Source organism: Channa argus, chromosome 6, assembly GCF_033026475.1.
Source record: "Channa argus isolate prfri chromosome 6, Channa argus male v1.0, whole genome shotgun sequence".
In the NCBI taxonomy this organism is placed as follows: domain Eukaryota; kingdom Metazoa; phylum Chordata; class Actinopteri; order Anabantiformes; family Channidae; genus Channa; species Channa argus.
In genome coordinates this window covers 16,607,086-16,627,181 of record NC_090202.1, presented here as the reverse complement: position 1 = coordinate 16,627,181, position 20,096 = coordinate 16,607,086, and the positions used below count along the sequence as shown (strand labels likewise).

The 20,096-nt window shown below is 38.6% G+C and overlaps 1 protein-coding gene across 1 annotated transcript in view; it reads left to right on the top strand.

The window, feature by feature from the left end:
* The window catches only part of clmpb (CXADR like membrane protein b), a 63,224-nt gene extending 47,289 nt beyond the window's left edge, over window positions 1–15,935 (top strand). The window contains exons 3-7 of the mRNA XM_067507709.1: window positions 3,846–4,050; window positions 6,518–6,685; window positions 7,949–8,071; window positions 8,653–8,794; window positions 10,827–15,935. Coding sequence (XP_067363810.1) covers window positions 3,846–4,050; window positions 6,518–6,685; window positions 7,949–8,071; window positions 8,653–8,794; window positions 10,827–11,163 — 975 coding nt within the window. The 3' untranslated portion in view covers window positions 11,164–15,935. The remainder of the gene's footprint in view (window positions 1–3,845; window positions 4,051–6,517; window positions 6,686–7,948; window positions 8,072–8,652; window positions 8,795–10,826) is intronic.
* The last annotated feature ends 4,161 nt before the right edge of the window (window positions 15,936–20,096 follow it).

Genomic DNA, 20,096 nt, shown 5'->3' with positions numbered 1-20,096 from the left:
GGACTGAATTATGTATTCATTGTATTATACACATTGTCTTTTAAACGTTTTACCTATAAATGAAATCAGTCAATGGCAGTTGATTCTAGACTTCATTGTATCTTGCAGCTTAAAACAGCCGAGCAGCTATCCTGTCCTGAATAAAGCATCACCTCTGTGAAGGTCTTGACAGTCTCTGAAGTAATTTTGTTATGATTTCACTGGTTTTCAGTCACTGCCTACCTTCACACAAATTGAATTTGGTTTCTGAGAAGAGAACATAAACTCTCACCAACTTTCTGTTGGAAAAAATATTTTCTTTCTCTCTTTTAGAAGATATTTGTGCACTGATTTGTGAATCAGAACAGAGAAGCATAACGCTGTAAGAAGGACAAGAAAGGAAAACGTGGAGGGGAAACAGAGGGGCTAGGAATGGCAGAAAGGAGAAAACAAGTGTCTTATGCCTTGATAATTCAGAGGGGGGCTGCCACATTGCGATGAATATTTAACAAGATGATAACATTGAAGGCACCATTAATTAAAATCAAACATCTAAAAATTTGATTAGGAAAGAGAGTGTGCCTGTAGCTGAATGAATAAATGATCCTTTTGTTCTGCTGGAAGGTCGTGTTGAGAGGAAAATCGCATCTTGTCAACATTTAGCTTCTGTTAACAAATGTACATACTACATGCAGTATGTTAAGGACAGAGATGAGCTGGTGACAGAGGGTGAGCTGGGCATTCTCTGAATTTCATAAAAATTTCAGATCAAAGCTTTTACTTTCCACAAATAGGAAACCTTTCTTGGAAATAGGCAAGCCAAAGTCATATTAGTGTGAGTTTACTGCTTACATTTTTTTCTTGTCCTTTCAGTTTATCCCGTGAGTTCAGGGTTTATTCGGCACAGTTTTAACACCGGATACACTTCCTGACCCTCCCAATGTCTACCGATGGGGAGGGGCTGTCGAGGGTTCAGTGTCTTTGCCCAGGGAAACTTTAACATGTGTTTGGGAAGAATGGGGCGGCCACTCTACCAACTGAACCACTGCCTCCCCCCACCAGTTTACGGTTTACAGTAAAGGTTCAAAATCCGTTTTATATTTTGTTATCACAATCCTACAGTATGTGGAGAGTGTATATTAAATATTGGCTTAGTAACTGTCTAAAAAAATATTTGTTTTAACCAGTAATAAACACGCAGAGCTCAGGATTTGTCGCTGCCAAACATTAAATGCTCTTTTTGTTCTGAAACGACTCTCTCTTGTTGACAACAAACAGTTTTACTCAATGTAATATGGTAACATCCCCAGGTCATTTCTCTAAGCACTGCTTAAGTTCTTACAACTCACCAGCACTTTTACCATCTCTCTGTTAGTCTCATAAGCATGTGCTCAGTAGAAGCATAAAAACACATACATGCACATGTTGTGTAGTGTACGGTGTAGTCATTCACATGTACGTAATAAATGTTATGAAGGTAGCAGAACTGTGCCTGTAGGAAGATGCTTTAAAAATATGTTCCACTTTGTTTAGGTGCCCGGGGGTGTAACTTTCTGTACCTGTAGCTAGAACAGAGAAATGTATGTCTGTTCGTATCCATCATGTGTTTGTACATTACATTTTTACTTAGACCCTGTGTGTGTGTGTTAGTGTGTGTGTGCGTGTGTGTGTGTTTGCGTGTGCATGTGTAACCAGTTGTCACCTGTGATCACAGCAGGTGCCCCTGTTTCTTAGGCACTCATGGGCCGTGGCACCGGCATTTAGCAGTCCCCATCTGCAGGCTCTCACTTGCCCTGAGTAATAGGCCACTGTGACAGCTGTGTTTGTTTGTGTTTGTGTATGTGGATGGAGAGAAAGTGGGAGAAAAAAAAAAAAAAGCAAAAGAAACAGAGACATAAATAGGCAGAGTAGACAGAATGAAAACATTGTAGTTTGGTTTTAAATCACTTTAATCAGATTTTTTTTTCCTTTACTGACACTGTCTTTGCAACAATCTGTGAACACGAAGCTATAAATAATAGGAGAAAAAATGCACAAACTGAATCCTAGTGTCTCTGCACTAGCCTATTTAGTCAAAGCTATAATAAAATTTCACTTCAACTGATCATGGCCCGAATGAGTATAATGCATCTATGCATATCTATGCATACAGTATGTGTATACACATACAGTACATGTGCTATACAGTATACATACATATATTTATTGTATGTACAGTTGAGTGGAGAATTTTGCAAATGAAATGGCAAAAAGTGTAAAGCAAATATTTTCTTTTCATCAGCATAATATTTCTTGACCAGTGAGCTGCTATAAAAGTTCCTTCATCAGAAATGAATTACAGGTAAATTTATATTAATTTACCAATGGGGCTTCACACATTTGCACTTATATAATTTTCTTTATTTTACTGCTTTTTTTAAATGTTCCTTGATCATGTTTGTTACTCTTGATGGTGGAACAACATTTTTACCAGCTTGTTGTGCAATATTATTGGCTAATTCAATGTAAGGGGATGTGAACTTTACCCTATGCCTAACTTAATGATAATGCACATTTAGCTAGTACAAATGTGTTTCATACTCAAAATAGTTTATATTATAGTTAATTAATAAAAATTATTTCAGTCTGCAATCATTTGAACTTCCAGAATTTGCATTAAATGTTGTTTTAAAACATTCTTTGTTTTACTCTTTTTGCCATTCCAAAATAAGGGGATGCAAAATGTGGTAATCAATTGTACGATGGTGAGCACTTTGTGTACAATGCAGATGCACATACAGCACATAACTCCATATTAAGAGACTTGTTTTACCCTGACAGTAACACACCATTTAAAAAGACTACCTGATGTAAGAATTTTACATGTTACTTGGTTCTGCATCAGGTGTGTTTGTTGTATTAATCATGTTGCTGATTGATTAATTGATTGATTTATTGCTTTTAACATGATGATTTATTTAACCGTTTTTGCATGTTTCGTGTATCTATATTTGAATCTAGTAAATTTTGCAGTTAATTGCCAGTTATGTACCAGTACCGCGTCACTGATTAATATCTGAGTAATAAAAACATCCCTCTTGGCAGATGTAAAATGTGTAAAGTGATATAATATATTTTTTATTGTCTGGCATATAAAACATTTTGTGTATCTATTGTTTAGTTTTCTAGCCAGTGCAATAACTTCTTATCATTGCCACTTTGGGTACTTTAATCTTTTATCTCATCCCCAGAATAGATTTTTATTTGGTCAGTTTGACAGCTCTGCTTGTAGAAAGAGCATAAGGAGATAAAGGCACTCACAGACAATCAGCTAAATGAACACTGGCAGGGTACTGGCATTCAAGCAAATGGATTCATTTGTAAAATATTATTTAAGTGTTAATTAAAAAGTGATTGTTAACAATGTTACCCATGAGTAAATGGTATTCAGACTATGCACCCAGTGAAGGATTGAGCTGTGCATACCCCATCATAACAGCTGTGTAATTTTAAATGTTAATAGCAGGCTACCAGTCAAATATACCAAGGGTATTGCTGTTGGGAAATAGAAATGAAGTTAGATAATTGTGGTAAGTCAAAGGAAAGCTTTATTTGGTGGACTGGCTGGTCTAATAAGATAAACAGTTACAACATCAGCAAATAGCATTAGTTTGCAGTACCAGGTCTGAGAGGAAATCCCTCTAAAAATAAGAGTAAGGCAAGTGAAGTGGCCGTGGGATATTGGTGATGTGAATTGGTCCGTGAATTGGTACCTTAGTCAGATGTCTATTAACCGTCCTGCTAAACACCTCCTTCCCATGTTCTCAAACGCAGGTAAACAGCACAAAATATAATACACGTCTAAAAACATTCTCTTCTTTTTTCAGATCATTACCTTCTTTGGAGGCCAGGTGTACACCAATGAGGCGACGGGCGCTGAGGCCAGCCGTCTGTCCTTTGCTGGGGAGTACCTGAGTGGAGACGCCTCCCTGCTGATCAGTGACCTGCTGCTGACTGACTCTGGGGAGTACTACTGTAAAGTCAAGACTGGAGGGAAGTATCACTGGAGCCAGGTCAACCTCATTGTGCTGGGTGAGTATTCTCAGACAGATTTTAATACAAAAACGCATACGCATACTCAGATTTCTGACATCCACAGATGTACTCCTGCACACATGCCATCAGGGTATGAAGAGACCCCAATCCATTTGTACAAGGAAAATGGACATACACACACAAAGTTCACTCTCTCACACACACAGAGCTAATCAGTGGATCATTAGCCTGGCACATTTCCTCCGTCATGCTGACTGATCTAATGATTCAATTTGATTCAGACAGTGTGATTTGATTTTGCTCATGCTGTTTGGGTTCGTTTGGATTGGTTTGTTGATGAGGTGAGACCAGAAACATGCGACTGGGTCTAGAACAGCACAGAACTGATGATTAAGTTAAGGCCTGAACATTGAGAAGCATCAAGTTAAATTTGAATATATTTCTGTCCTCACAAACAACAGACCCTGCTCAATGTGTCATTGTGACATCAAAGTTAGTAGTTGAAAATGATATGAAAGTCAACAGCCATCAATCTAACTGCAGATTAGATTGGTTGCAGAATAATATTTGTATAACTCGCGTCTTAGCTTAGGTAACTTCAGAAAATTCAGTTTTGCCTTTATAAACCACCAAAGTTATTGTTGCACATTTTATTCCCCTCTTATTCATTCTTATTATTTTCCTCATTTGCCCAGCATATAGATGGCTAGAAGCGAGCTTAACACCAAGTAAGTGGTAATATATGTCTCCTAGCTAAACAAATTTGAAGGACAGACAGCAAAAGCTAGTGCTCCATAAAAGCCATTGACAAAGTCCAGCAGGAGGAGCAAGATCATTCTCAATGTCAGAAAAGCAGGCGATTTATTAAAACATCATGGGAGATTAGTTCAGCCTGTGGTTATTGGTTTTCTAATGGAACAGTCTGTTAATCCTCTCACTCTCACTTTCCTCTCTCTTCCATAAAGACATTCCAGTGAGTTAGGGCCTTGATTTTTACAAATTGCCCTGAGCTTTGCAGTGACACTTTCAATTTTGAGAGACGAACATTTGCATTTTTCTAAGATAATAGCTTGGCAGCCAAGATGGTAGCTGCCTTGGCATGAGAGGGTGTATATATTTGTGTGTGCGCCAGAGTTAATGCATGCCTCCAGTGGTACGTGTTTATGTGCAAGCTTGCAGGTTTGAGCCTGGATGTCTGCACTGTTGTGTGTGTTTGTGTGTGAGTGTGTGTGTGTGTGTGTGTGTGTTGCATGGATGTGTTTCTATTTGTGTGTGTCAGAAGTTATGCTCTGCAACTGCTCCTGCTACAGTTAGGGCCTAACTGACCCTAACAGAGCTGCGCAGACGAAGCGTCAGTGCTCTCGGCTCAGCTCCTCTCATTATATTCCTTACTGAGTGTGTGAGCAGGATATGTTGTGCTTCTGCGAACAGGGGATGGAGAAAAGAAGGATTAGACCAGCGAACAAATAGATGCACATAAGCTATCTAGCTTTATGTACTGGCTACTACTAACTCACTGAATCTTAGTTACTTGTACTACATCTTTGCTGACACACAGAAACATCTAAACATAGAAGTTGGCTGCAAAAATGTGACAGCATAACAAAAATACAAAATTGATGTTTAAATTTAGTGCAGCAATGATCCAAAAATATCTCACTCGGCAGGGAGAAAACAGTGTGCTATTTTTGTAACTTTGCTGTGCCATTCAGCATGTATCCAAACAGAGCACACAGAGCTGTACAGGCTATGCTGTTTTTTGCCTGCAGCTAATGGACTACGAGTAAAATGTTTGAACCTTTGATCCCTTCCTAAAGGGAATGAAGTAATATGTATGTTTTTTGTTTTTTTTTGTAAGTAATTTTATTTGTTTCTTTTCTTTGTTTTGGTTCTTTATACATTTAAATAAACTTCATAATGTATGTAAAACATTAGAGCTTTATGCAACTTAGCAAGCCACTTGTTTCTATTATCTCACTTTTGTGCCTTTGCACTTCATTTAAATTCAATATTTCAATATGAGCTGCTAATGGACTGCTTCTGAAAAGAAATTCAGTTGGAAACTCAAATTCAAGGATGATTTAATCATTGACCTATCTCTCGAAAATGAATGGACATTTGATTTTGCGAAACATTAGTAATAGCAATAAGAGTTAACAATATTAGGAAATGTGTTGATATTAACATAGCATGTCACAGATGATTAAATTTTAGGGCAAAGAATATTTTTTTGTGATTTTTTACCATGGTTAATCTTTTGCACACAACAATTTTTACATACAGTATGTTTACTTATTTTAGTCTGTTTGCATGGCTCTACTTTGTTGATACAATCATTTACAGTAAAGGCACCATCTATACAGTCTTGGAATCTAATGCAAAACTAAAAACTGTAAAAATACCAGCAACCAAATGAGAATAATAACACTATATTGTCTTATTATCAACACTCAAAGGGTGCAATTATCATGAAACAATTTCTGATTCCCATGTTTTCCCACAGTCAAGCCTTCGAAGCCGAGGTGCTGGATGGATGGCAAACTGCTGGAGGGCAGTGATGTCAAGCTGAGCTGTAAGTCCAGTGATGGTTCAGACCCCATCAGCTACAAGTGGGAGAGAGTACTGGACAAAGGCAAGAGTCTGGGCAAGTTGCCAAACCTGGCACTGATAGGTAAGAAAAGTAACTGGCACTACAGTGACATGCTGATTCAACATCCAGCCCACTGCAGAGAAATGTTAGAAAGATTCATTCTCATATTAGGGATTTTTATAGGCTGCATTCATCCAAGGAAAGGTTTTGCTGAGTCTCTATCCTCTATGCAAGCCTGCAAGCATGACAGCCACATCCACCCAGAACCTCTACATTCTCCCACGGGTTTTTGAACTGCCTCAGTTACAAAGCTTTGTTTAAGGGCACTTTAGTGGTCTTAGATTGGCATAATTAATTCATGTTCATTCAATTCATTAATGCATGTGTTTATTATTCCTAAACTACTGCCACACCCCACATGTTAGCAATAAGCCCGGAACCACATTCTGAGAAAATCAGCAAAGCAAGCAGACCACAGCAGTGTGATTTCTATGCCTACTCTGTTGGGATGAGATATATAAACAAGAGGCTCTGATGCTGTTACAGATGAAGATGTCTGTGACATTGAAATGTCAACCTGGCTCAAGTGAATTGTACCTGCACACATGAAGTTAGTGCGAAATAGGTGTTTTCTTGGATTGTGTGTAAAGCAGAGAAAATCAAATGTAATACGCAGAACTGGACTGGCAGCTCCCACTGGATCCTCTACCAAAATAAAACATTGGCTCTGTAGTAGCCCTGAGGCATACTTCATTCACATGCTGTGGATTTTGGCATTCTTTTTGCATCAAAGCCAAGCATATCTCTTCTAAATAGTAATAGAGACGGTGTATAGCAAAAAAGTGGTAGGGCAATTCTTTCCACTGTGCATTCTCTAAAGCAGCTCAAACAAACCTGGATGCCAGCCTCTTTTCCCTACGGTGTTCAACTGGCATCCGTGATGGCGTGTGCCCAGACAAAAACGTTCAAATTAATGGCCTCCACCAAACAACACCTGTTCAGTCTAATTAGTTTTCATTGGACGATCACACACAGCGTCAGCAACCATTATTTGTGGGTCTGGTGAACGGTAATATTACATGGTTGTCATTGGTGGGGATGACTAAATATCCCATGGGGCTGTAGTGCTTCATCACTCTCTCAGAGACACTTCTGGTACAGTCTTCAAGTCTCCCTCATTGTTATGGAGACTTGGTGAGTGTAAGCAACTATCAATGCCTCTGTCTCTCTCTCTCTTTTATTCCCTGGCTGTCTGTCTCGCTCCCTCCCTCCTCTTAATCCATGACATACTGAATAAAAAAGAAATTGAATTGTTTCTGCAGTTAAACTGTTTTTAATCACCAGATCTCAAGAACCCAGAGATTGTGACCCTGAGGAATCTCACTATGGACAGCACAGGTGTCTACAGGTGCACAGCAAGCAACGACGTGGGAGAGGAAAACTGCACTGTTGAGGTCACAATGCAACGTGAGTTTTGGGCAAAAAAGGGGTTGTGGATGGGGGGAGTCAGTCTCACAGCTTACACCTCAAACTAAACTGTCACACAGATTGATGGTTGTTGTTTCAAACTGTTTCTGGAAATGCATTTTATCTGCTCCATACCCCCACCCTGTCCATTTGCCCTGAGTGTTCCAACACTAGGGACTGCACTAAACCTGAACTGGTGGCTAATGGTCAAAACCTCAGCTCCAAAAGTTATGTTTCACTGTCAGTCTAATACGTTTCTTGAGAGGTCCAGGGCAGCTGGGGTCATGTCAAGAAAATGACACATCTCGTAGCTCAGCAGAAAAGTTCAATTGCTCTGGTGATACTTTAAGTGTTGACAAAGTGGGACAAACAGAGGACAATTGATGTAATTGCAAAATAGAATTAACAAATGAATACATTTTTTCATCCATCAAAGTGATCCATCCCATGTATAAAGTTAATAAATATATACATTATAAAAAACATAGGCTCCACCATAAGAATGTGTGATCTCAAGATTATAAATGAAAACTGACTTTAAGTGACTCAATCTCCTATCACTTTCTCCTTCCCCTTCACAGATGTGAGGGATGTTGGAATGGTAGCGGGTGCAGTGGTGGGAATATCTCTTGGTGTCCTCATTGTCATATTAATCATCTGGCTTGTCTTCCGGAAAAAAGAGAAAAAGAAGTATGAGGAGGAGGAGACTCCAAATGAGATCAGGTTTGTTTGATTGTTTGATTTTTACATGTTTGATTATTTAGCTCACATGCTGAAAGCTAAATTATGTTTTTCATGTGTTAGTTGGTGTGTTCTACTGTGTGTCTCTCTGTTAGAATAGTTGCAGTTAACTTGTAAGTTTTAATCTGGCTGACAGGCACTGAGCTATGTGGGTATTATGTAGCAGAAAAATATATCATGCAGCAATACAAAGATCTACCACAGCCACCTCGGGAGGGGGTGGTACAGGTGGAGATGTAGATGCTGCTGCCCTTTCAGCATTTCAAAGTCTTGCATTTATGCTCAAAAATAAAGTACTGTAGGCCATAAGTACTCCATCCTGGCAGGTAAGCCAGATGTGTCGTACAGTTTTTACTGGCAGCTTGATTATTGCAGAAAAACAAAAAAAGATACATTTTGATTATCATTATAATATTTACATAAAAATGCCACTTTTATGATATTCGCAGCCTCAATACAATCGCCACAAGTAAAAATCCATTGCTAGGCTATAAACAAACAACACTACGGGCGTATGACACTTATCTCTTGCTCATAAGCCTTTCTTACTAAAGTGACCTGTGATATAGTTAGCAATTATAAAACTCAATGAGGCTGTGAGGACAGACTGCTGGGTGAATGAGTGTCTGGTTTCAGCTGGATGACATTTAATGTTACCGTTACCGTAGTTTCTATTTAGTCAACCATCTTTTTAAGACACGTAAAAGCTCAAAAATAGTTTGCGTGAAATAATTACTGATTGAATTTACTGATTGATTTTCTGATGCGAGAATAAAGTGATATCCATTTGAGTTGCTTAAAACAAGCTTGCATTTGTACATTTGATAGCTGTGTGGCAATCTGTGTGTGTTGACCCCAGAGCCACCCACGCAATTCAAATGTGTATATTTACCACATCCTTTCATCTGAGGCACCAGGATAACCACTAAAATTGTAGCAGACGGTGTACCAGCCCCTTTATGTCTATATGTGTTTATTGTTTGCAGGTACTTGCTTTCCTGCCTACTAGGTAGTGTTTAGTCCTCTCATTAAAGCCTGTGTGCAGTGGTAGACCCTGTGGACCTCTAATGACACTAAAAGCAAAAGCATTTTTGTGACAGAGTTAGTGTAGGTCTAAGTTTACAGCACTGATGTAACAATACATAATGCAGTGTGGTTGAGGGACAGCTACAAGTAAATAATGTAGATGTGATGAAGTGTTTTCTGTTTTTATACCATGTTTAGAGTCTAATGTGCTCAGCCAGACCACACCACGTTTAGCCAAGCACATCTCATGGGCCTCACCACTGTTTAAGCAATTTCTTTCTGTCTTCGAAGAGTTATAAAACCTTCTCTGGTGTGTCTGAGATGACACCAAGTAGCCAGCAGTGCACGGACGAGAGGTTTCTATTTCTGACTTACTGTAGAGAATCATAAGCCTTATATCAATGGGACAATATTACCTGCTGACTTAGCCCCACAACCCACACACCCTGGTGACTCAGTGACAGTGATTTATAATAACTGCAAAGATCTGCAATTTTATTACCATCCAGCTAACAGTCACTGAACAAATTACCTTAGTTTTGGTGATTAATGGCACTCTCAACTGAATTCTTTTTAATTGTTTATGCCATGAAGCTTCTATTCTTCTGTGTTATTTTTTATTTTCCCTCTGTTATGAAAAAAATTAGGAAAAAGTGAAATTATAAAAGAAAGTTTTCATTGTGTTATCAGCTTTTTTATTCTTTCAACAACTGTATCTTGGGAACTAGTCATTTCAGCAGATTTCATTATTCCATGCAAATGTGTTTCACAAACTCAAGGGTGGGGGGTATCTCATGAATTACATGAGGTCCCCACATTGTAGCAGTCCCATGTGAATAGGAATGGTGGTAGTGTGCTGTGCTGCTTTGCAGTTTATTGTGTGCTTGAGTGTGTATCTGTGTATAATTTTTCTATTCTTAGATACACAGTTGAAATAAAATAAATGGACAGTGATCAGTCCTGTGTGTGTGTGCATGTGTGTCCACAGGGAGGATGCAGAGGCTCCCAAGGCCAAGCTAGTGAAGCCCAACTCCCTTTCTTCATCCCGTTCTGGCAGCTCACGCTCTGGTGCCTCCTCCACCCAGTCCATGGTGCACAACAGTGCTCAGCGTGGTCACCGTCCTCGCCCACCTGCTGTGGCAGCTCTCAAGGAAAATGGACAGCCTCCAGGCTTCCCCCAGTCCCCTCCAGCCTACTCTACAGTGGTACCCCCCAAGACCCCTGAGCCCCCTGCCACTCCCAAATTCAACTCCAGGAACATGTCAGGGCCCACACCTCCAACCCTCATGGTGCCCGCCCAAACCAAGGCCTTTCAGACTGTGTAAACTGAAAGATAGCCATTTCCTTTAGTCATGTGAGACTAGCACCCCTGCCCAAGCCCCATAGCCCCCTCCCAAAGACTAAGACTCTTCCATAAACAAAGAAATGCAACTATAAAAGGATGTAATTAAAAGAATAAATAATATTAGTCCTAAAACAAAAAGTACTTTTAATGAATGCATTATTAAAAAGGGAAAATAAGACATGCTTGCCCCCTATTGAATTATATAAAACAACAAAACAAAAGAAAAATCAAGACTTGAGATGCAACACTGTTTGTGTCTCTTGGCTAAAGGCAGGAAAGTTCCTTCTTTTAACATTGAAAGACACAGAGAAGCATGTGCACCGAAACGGAAGGAGCCCCCTTCTAGAGGTTTTATTTATTTATCAAATCAAAGGGTTAGGCATGCAGCAGAGAAAAACAGGGGAAGGGAAACAGTAAAGGCTGTATAATAAAACCAAACTCTGAGCCAGGTACCAATGGAGTCATACAGCTGTTGAGCTTCACTGCAACTGCTCCTGCTGCAGTTAGGAGAAAAATGCAAGAGAATAGGACAGCTACTGATTAGTTTTTTACTCTGGGAGGACAGGGGCTTGGTATTCTCTGATTCATGTCACCCTGCACCTCCAAATGGATGCTTGCAGCACCTGCTCTGAAACCACAATGCTCCTTTGCCTCCCGTGGGCCGGACCAATTTTGCCCATTCATGTGGACAGACACAGTGTGCAGCATGTGCATCATCTGCTTCAATGCTCCCCGTCTTTTTCATGCTCTCATAAGGAACCACGAGAAACCAGAGCAGTCCTGAGACTGACTCAGCTGGCTCATCATCTTTACCAACAGCTCATCTAATCTACCAATCATCAGGGGAAAATTCAGGTACAAGGATGTAGCATTGACAATGGAGTTGGTTCCCCCCTTCCTGTCTACATCTATAGACATCCTTTTCTGATCCTGATTATCTTCCCTGAATTATTAAATAGTATCTATTAGGCCTATAGCAATTCATTACCTTAAATATAGGGGATAAGTATCTATTAGATCAGCTAGACTTGTTTTTCTTCTCTGTTGTTTCTGTTCTCCTTTGTCTCTTCTCTCTGGAACAGGTTGTGAAGGGTGACAGACAGCTATGTGTCCATTCATCCATATTAAGAAGTGCCACCAATCCCTAGAATGGGTTATTATTGTTGTTATTATTTTTTTTATTTTTACTATTTTGTTTACCTGCTACATTTCTGACTTAAACCAAAATCTGTCACCATGAATGTGTGATGTACAAAGATGATGGATCCTATTATTTTCAGCCAAATCAATATTCCAACTAAGGCACAAAGAATTGACATTGACCTTCAGTTTTACACTTACTATGTCTGAGTGAAGAAAGCAAGGGGTGTGATTCTGGAGACTTCCATTGTATAAGGTGTGTATGGTATCATTGTCAGTTCTCTCCCTGGAATCATAACAATGGAGTGGCACTCGATTGCTGTCTCAGTGAATCCTGCTTGGTTATTGGTTGAGCTGTGCTATCGGCCAATCCCCTCTTTGTTGTGTCCTCAGACAGACCCAGTGCAGTGTGACTGAAAGTAGCTGAAAAAGGGCAAGTAGCCCAACTAGTGTGCCTTTGCAATCCCTCCTCCATTTGATGTTTTTTTTTTTTTTTTTCTTTGTCCTTATCTTCAGCACACCAGTGGTTAAGTCTCAGTTCACACTCAGCTTTGAGGGTCAACAGCAACTAATACTGAGAGTTACAACTTTACAAACTTGCCCAAGTAAGATCAGATGCAGCCTAGGGAGTACCAAGCAGAGAGAGAAAGCAATCCCATGCCACAGGACAATGTATTGTACATTCTGTAATCAGTCTTGTTTTATATTGTACATAGATAGATATATGCACATGATGTCATTTCATTTAATAAATAAGGGTATGTGAGGGGGAATTTTCCCCTTACCAAAGTGTCAATGAGAAACCCAGAAGTGAATTTAAACCATGTGTTTCTGTACATGTTTTCATCAAAGTGAACCAGTGAAACTTTATTTGGATGTCATCTTTGAACTCTGTGTTCATGTAAAACAAATATTAGCATACATAATGGGTAGTGTAGAAAGATATATATCTGTACAATTACTGGCCAGGTTCTAATAAGATGTAGATTATATTGACCCCCTGCAAATTGTGTCTCATAATTTCAAGGACTCTGTGCCCTTTATTCAACATCAACAACATCAACAGGTCAAAATTTCCCACTGACCAGCACTTTGATCAACAGGAAGTTGTATTAAACAGAAAGTGATTGATTATGATAAAATCTGCTACGAATAGTGAATATTTTGACCCTGACCTTTAATCTGGCACATTATCCATCTAACAATTTATCAAGTGTGAAAATTGTTGAGAATTTTTAAATAATATAAAATGCATTTTATATTAACGACTCCAGTAACCTTTACTCTCAGGACAAAGTAATTCATTTTAGCTCCACTATAGGTTCTTAGCATTGCAAAGTGGCACTTACTGATATCATAGCTTGTAATAAACACTGCTATTCTGTGAGGATAATGTATAGTCTAAACTTTTGAAAACCAACATCTGTCCCAAAAGCACATGTGGTTTGACTTCACATGCGGGATTTCCCATGTGACAAATTGTAAGGGTAATTTAGAAAAATGCCTTTTATATTCAATTAGAGACAGCAGTTCATATTTGACCAGGGAAGCTACAGTACTGTTTGTATATGTTTGTGTGCGCGAGCTTGCATGCATGCATCCTTGTTTGTGAATGTGTGTGAGTGTGTGTGTGTGTGTGTGTGTGTGTGTGTGTGTGTGTGTGTGTGTGTGTGTGTGTGTGTATGTCTTTGTATGTATGTGTGGGTGTGTGCATGTAAATTCAGTATTAGCCCCTGGGCCACACCCACACATTCTCATGTTAGCCATTCAATAAGTGAGAAGGATCCAGTCAGGCAAAGTAATCTCTATTCAAACTGATATGACTGTAGACTGGCAGTGTTTATTTTCATTTTCACTGACTGAACTTGGCTTCACAGGCAACAGTCCTGTTTTTGCTTGTGGGGGTGGCATCTCGAGACAAGGTACGTCCATTATTCATAACTATAGTCAGCTCTGGAGGCCACTTGTACGCTCTCTCCCTGCTCCTGCTGTCTCTCTAACATAGAAGGCGCTTGGCCCTGGGTGTACTGATGCCATCTGAAGGCACACACATACACACTTACTCACAGAAAGTACAAACAAATAAAAGCTGAATATATTTGCACACACACACAAATTAAAAGGTGTACATGGCACGTTCGCATAGACACATTCATCATAAACAAATTTACAGTTGCACACGTATACACACACACACACACACACATACACACATTTGATCCTTGTTAATTCTGCTCTTTTAGAATCAGTTTGAGGTATTACAACTGACTGATGGAACCAGGATACTAAATGCTACACACGATAGGGACACTTCACTGCATCACCCCAAGGGACATCTGCACACACACATATTCATATATACAAAAAAAACCTACTGTAGCACACACAATTGCATGCAAACATATGCACACACTCAAACAGACATTGACATGCATCCTAACAATCTGGATAGCAAATGTTTTAAGACTTTTTTCATGGCAATCCTCAAGAGAAGTACTGGGAATCAAGAGAGGTATAACGGGATTGATAGTGAGCCAGGGCTGCAGGCACCTGCCATTGAAATTCCCTCCACTACAGATAAAAGTAGCACTGAAGGTGGAGGAAGAGATGCAAGTCTTCCAGCTGTTAAATTCCTCCAAGCTTTTTGATTTGCTTTCCAGCAACTGCAAGTCTCAGGTGGCAGATTTCTCAATTTATGAGCCTTTGCATAGCATCTCTCCTCTTACGTGTGCAGCTTTGTGGCCTGACAAACCTGCGCTCTTTCCAACAAATGAATTTTAAGGAGCTTTTGTCAGTTGGGAGAGAGTGGAGGAGGAAAAGTCTTAACACACCTCAACAGCACATTCAACGTCATTCTTCAAAACAGTATCCATCAGCACTATATACTGTCTTATTATCAACACTCAAAGGGTGCAGTTATCATGAAAACCATTTATGGTTATCTTGCATTATATGATAGGAGTATGAACCTCATGTAGTCACAAAGTTTTATGTTCTATTAAGCTGTTTCATTTTTGATAAACGCTGCAGAGCAGGGCAAAGTGATGCTCAGACTTTGTGGTTGGGCCTTGTATTTCAGTATAAGGGAATGTGATATACTGTATTGTTACTGCTAGAGAGGCGACAGATGGGGCTGAAGTCAACCTCATAAAGGAAAGCAAAGGTACCTGCATGTCATAGGAGATTGAGCAAATGAACGGGAATGCTTTGCTTTGATGTAACATAACTGTATTTGGCTGAAAAGAAAAACATTCTATAACTGTAAATATATTCACATAAAAACTTTAAGAAGCTTTATTTTTGCCTTTTTTGTTATTTAGGAATTTTCTTCCATGTACTTTGCACTTTTTTGTGTGCTATGCTCATCACCAGCCTGAGTGGGATCTGGGTGTTTGGCTGTTTCTCTTGACTGCATTGTTCAGTGCCAAAGGGAAACACGCTCAGCGTGGCATTACTAAAGGAAATGTAAGACACTTTTATTCTTTACTGTCATCTGTTTTTCTGCCGTGGCTTCTCTTAAGTTTTGTAAAACAGTACAAAACTTTTTGTTTCTTCGTTTGATGAAAACAATCCATGTAAATATCACAAGTAAAAAAATGTATATTTTTACGACTTCTGAGTTATTACTCTTTCATTTGCAAATAAAATATTCAATGACAACCTAGTTGGTATAGCGACATCTTGATTTGACTTTTCAGTTAGGTGGATTTGACATGTTTGGCTCACGATTTAAAAAAAACTTCTTTCCTGCTGTACATTTATGAACTTTTTTCAACCACAATTTTCAATATATTTTTTTGCATCTTTTTTTTATATGGTCAGATTTATATATCAACACTATCAAATTTGCACATATTGTTTATTCTGATAGCTTCTGTACATACAGTATGTACACTGCTGCCAATAAAGTTGGAATAAATTTCTTTTTCAGACACATTCATCTTTCATGCAAAGGTTAATTGTGGTTTAATTTTCAATGTGATATGATTGGAAGAAATTGTTCAATAAAAAATATTTAGAAAATATTTACAAAAATATTTCATTCCAAATTTATGGGCAACAGTGTATGTATGTGAGTATGTATTCAGATAATAAAAACTCCGTGGGTATGGGTTGCTGTCAAACGTTTGAGACACACACCACATGATAGATGCACTCCCATTTGAACTAATCTAGCTATGTACTGTGTGCACGTGTTAGCATCAAAACCAAAGTCTTTCCTACAGAAAAAACACACAAAATAAAATGAATTATGAAAATTTGTTTCAGTTAAATAATTTAGCTTCTTTTACATCAATGCTTCCACTGAACACAGTCTACAGTATTTTTAGAGTCTGGTGTGTGCTTTCAACTCTTTGAAAGCCACATTCTCAACAGTAGTTTTCTCTTATCTATTGTGTTGCTGTAGACCCCAATATATATTTTCCCTGTGCACTTCCAAAGCAAAAGTGAACACAGCTCAAATGCAAGGTTCAGGCAAGTTTCCAGGTGCACACGCTATATTTCTGTGTAGACATGGTGTCAGTCATACAGGTCATGGTGATTCCAAAGGCGCGACTCAGAGGCAACTATTGCTTGATTGTTTGAGGCTGTTGAATGAAAAATTATCAAGCAATTAATCAAGGGATTAAGATAAGAATCAGCCAAAGATTGAAACTGTCATTGCATAAATAGTTGTATTACATGGATCATTTTTGAATGGCTGACAAATCAATATCCTCAAATAGAATTCTGAACAAAACAGAACAATTTCATAACAGTTGCTGCATGCTCATAGTTGCATCATTAAGATGTATAACCAAGATATTCAAATGTAGTAATATTTTAAGACAGTAAAATGGCCTGAGATTGCAAGTTGCAAAATGTAGAAAATCGATCTATAGACTTACAGTACTTACTTTAAAAATTTTTGTTACTGTATATTAATAAACAATTAACACACAGACATGAGAAAACATATCAAAAGTCAGGGGGTTCGCTGAGTCAACACAATCCCATTAGCTGAGGATGCTGTACAGGACATGGGGCTCCTTCTTCCCCTTCTCCTCTAAAGTCCGTCTCGATCTCTGTCCTTGCGATGTGACACTCACCCCCTTGGGAACAAGGTCAGTCACATCTATTGACCTGTCAGCCACTTATTGAATGATATTCATCTCTTTCTTCTGAAAATTGAATCTATTGAACTGCAGAGGTGGAGTGTTCATGTCAGTCCTGGTTAAAGAGATGGAGTGTGACTTTATCTTCCTGGTTCTAGGATGCACAGAAAAGGTATGACATTGGTGTGCCATAATATGGTTGAACATGTGGAAATAACACAAGCCGAATGGGATAATAGAATTACAGGTGCGTTCTCTGGCAACTGTTTGTTAAGGAGTTGGCTGCAGACTGCACACAACATTTAGAATACACTGCATCCATAATAAAGAGGATCACATTTTCCAGATCACATTTCTCAACTCCCTGGTCCATGCCACATTGTTTCACATGAATACCCACATATGATAACATGCAAACATACACAACTGACGCCATTTGGGTAAGGCTCGCAAATCAGAAAACCGAAGTTGATGGTTTCCGGTGTCACATATAGTGGGTTTATGTAATATCGGTATTAAGATCACATTATTGGTGTTGCAAATCAGTTAATAAGAAGTGCCACAGATGTGAATTAATACAGAAGAGGGACACTCACACTCTAATTAGCCTAAATACAAAAGTGCTAAAATATGTCATCATAGTGATAAGGAATCTTTTGGCTCTGAGCAGGCTTCGTAGTCTAATTAATACCAAATCATATTTGGCTCCTGGTCTCCCTCTGTAATCTGCAAAGTAAATACTTGTAGATTGCCACACAAGGTCTTCATAATTGAAGTCACTTATATAATCGCACCCCCTGGTGTTGTTTAGGAAAGCATCTTTGTTATCTGTGATACTGATAGGCTCTTAATGAAATGACAGAAGTCATAAGTCTCATATCGTACATCATCAGTTGAGATTACCAAATCAAAAATCTTAAGTGTAACCTATATAATTAAGCAAAAAGGAGTGCTGACAGCAACTAATGTCAGGCTGTCTATGCAATCACTTTTCAGTCTTTATAAATTGTTATGTATTTGAGGCCTAAGTAATGTTTTCTTATTATTAATTTTTTTTTAAAAATTTTTTATACTAGCCTTAACACTAATCACTAGATCTAATTTTCCTGGCTCCCACAAATAACTGTAATCTATAGGACATTTTAATAATTTATGTAGAATTCCAGTCTGTATTGTTGTCTTAGGAGGGAAAATAAAAGAACATGACATTAACCCTGTTATGTGTCCTACTGTGGGTACTGTACTGTCCTATTGTGAAAGAAGAAAGTGAGTGGCTTTGCTTAAAGCTCCCTCTGGTGGAATCTGATATTATACCAGGTGCACTAAGTATGAGTATAAGAGAAGTGTAGACTGTTTAGATGTGATTATACAGGGGAACTGAGGTGTTCAACAATCACTGGTTACTTTTTTTGGTAAACCCGTACAATCTAATACCACCCAATACAGCAGTTCTGTCATGAATTCTACTTTGACGAAGTTATTTAGGTCATTTGTGTGCACGCATCATACTAAGAGGTTATTCTAGGGTTGTTCTAATGCTTTGGGGCTAAAATATTAGAACCACGTCTTAATATAATGCACTCTAGTATTAGTCCACCAGCTACTAAGAGATAGATAAATATGTCTCTGGGCAAGACACTGAACCCCCAACAGCCCATTCCCATCCCCAGCTGTGCAATGCCAGTTAAAGCCTGGTCGAAATTGGCGAGGGTTGTGTCAGGAAGGTCATCCGGCGCAAAAAAAACTGTGCCGATTCAACATGCGGCCAATGATCTTATGTGACGACTCTGAACTCACGGGATAAGCCGAAAGGACAAAAAAAATAAATAAATAAAAAATTAAATAATCAGCAGCAGCCTGGTAGCTCAATGGGTAGAGTAGCAGGATGGGATGCAGTAGTCTGGGGGCTCAATTCCCATCATACCCAATGTGTGTTCCTGAGTAAGACACTCAGCGCTTTAGCTCCTCAGGCTAGCAGATTTGAAGATTTTGTAAATCTTTGCAAAGTCTCATTGTAATGTGTCCTAAATTTGAAATGTATTTCACTAACTAATTATACTGCTGCCATAAATTTAGATAGAGGTTAATAGCAAACTATTTTTGATACTTGTTCCCTGCGGAAATCCAACATTAAAACATTATTCTTTTGCACGTATTGAATGACTGGAGGATTCATCCAGTTATAGATCAAGAACCACAAACTAACTACATGAAACTGTTTAATCTGCCTGCACAGAGGATGATTACTGCACCTATGAGATGCCTGTTAAATATGAGCATTATTATTTTTGCGATTTATGATATAATTGAAAATCGAACAATTTTGATGTATTTCATGTAGAGCTTTTAATTCAGCCTATGCAGCATTTGTTATATGGTTTTTGGTGCTGTCACTTACATGTTCACAAGATACATAGCCAACGAGATATTGAATTATTTCATTATAGAATAACTGGATTTTCATTATTTAACAAGAAAAGCAAGAAGCATGAATATCAATTTAGTAAACCAGAATTATAATTCATGAAGCTATTAGTCTGCCATAATTGAAAAATGAAGCAATTAATGATAAAATGTGTTTTAATGAAGCAAGCAAGTAAAATTAACTGTGGGCTAAATTAGACAAAGAAGATCAATAATTCTACACTCTGAAGAGAAATGACAACCCAGCTGAGGA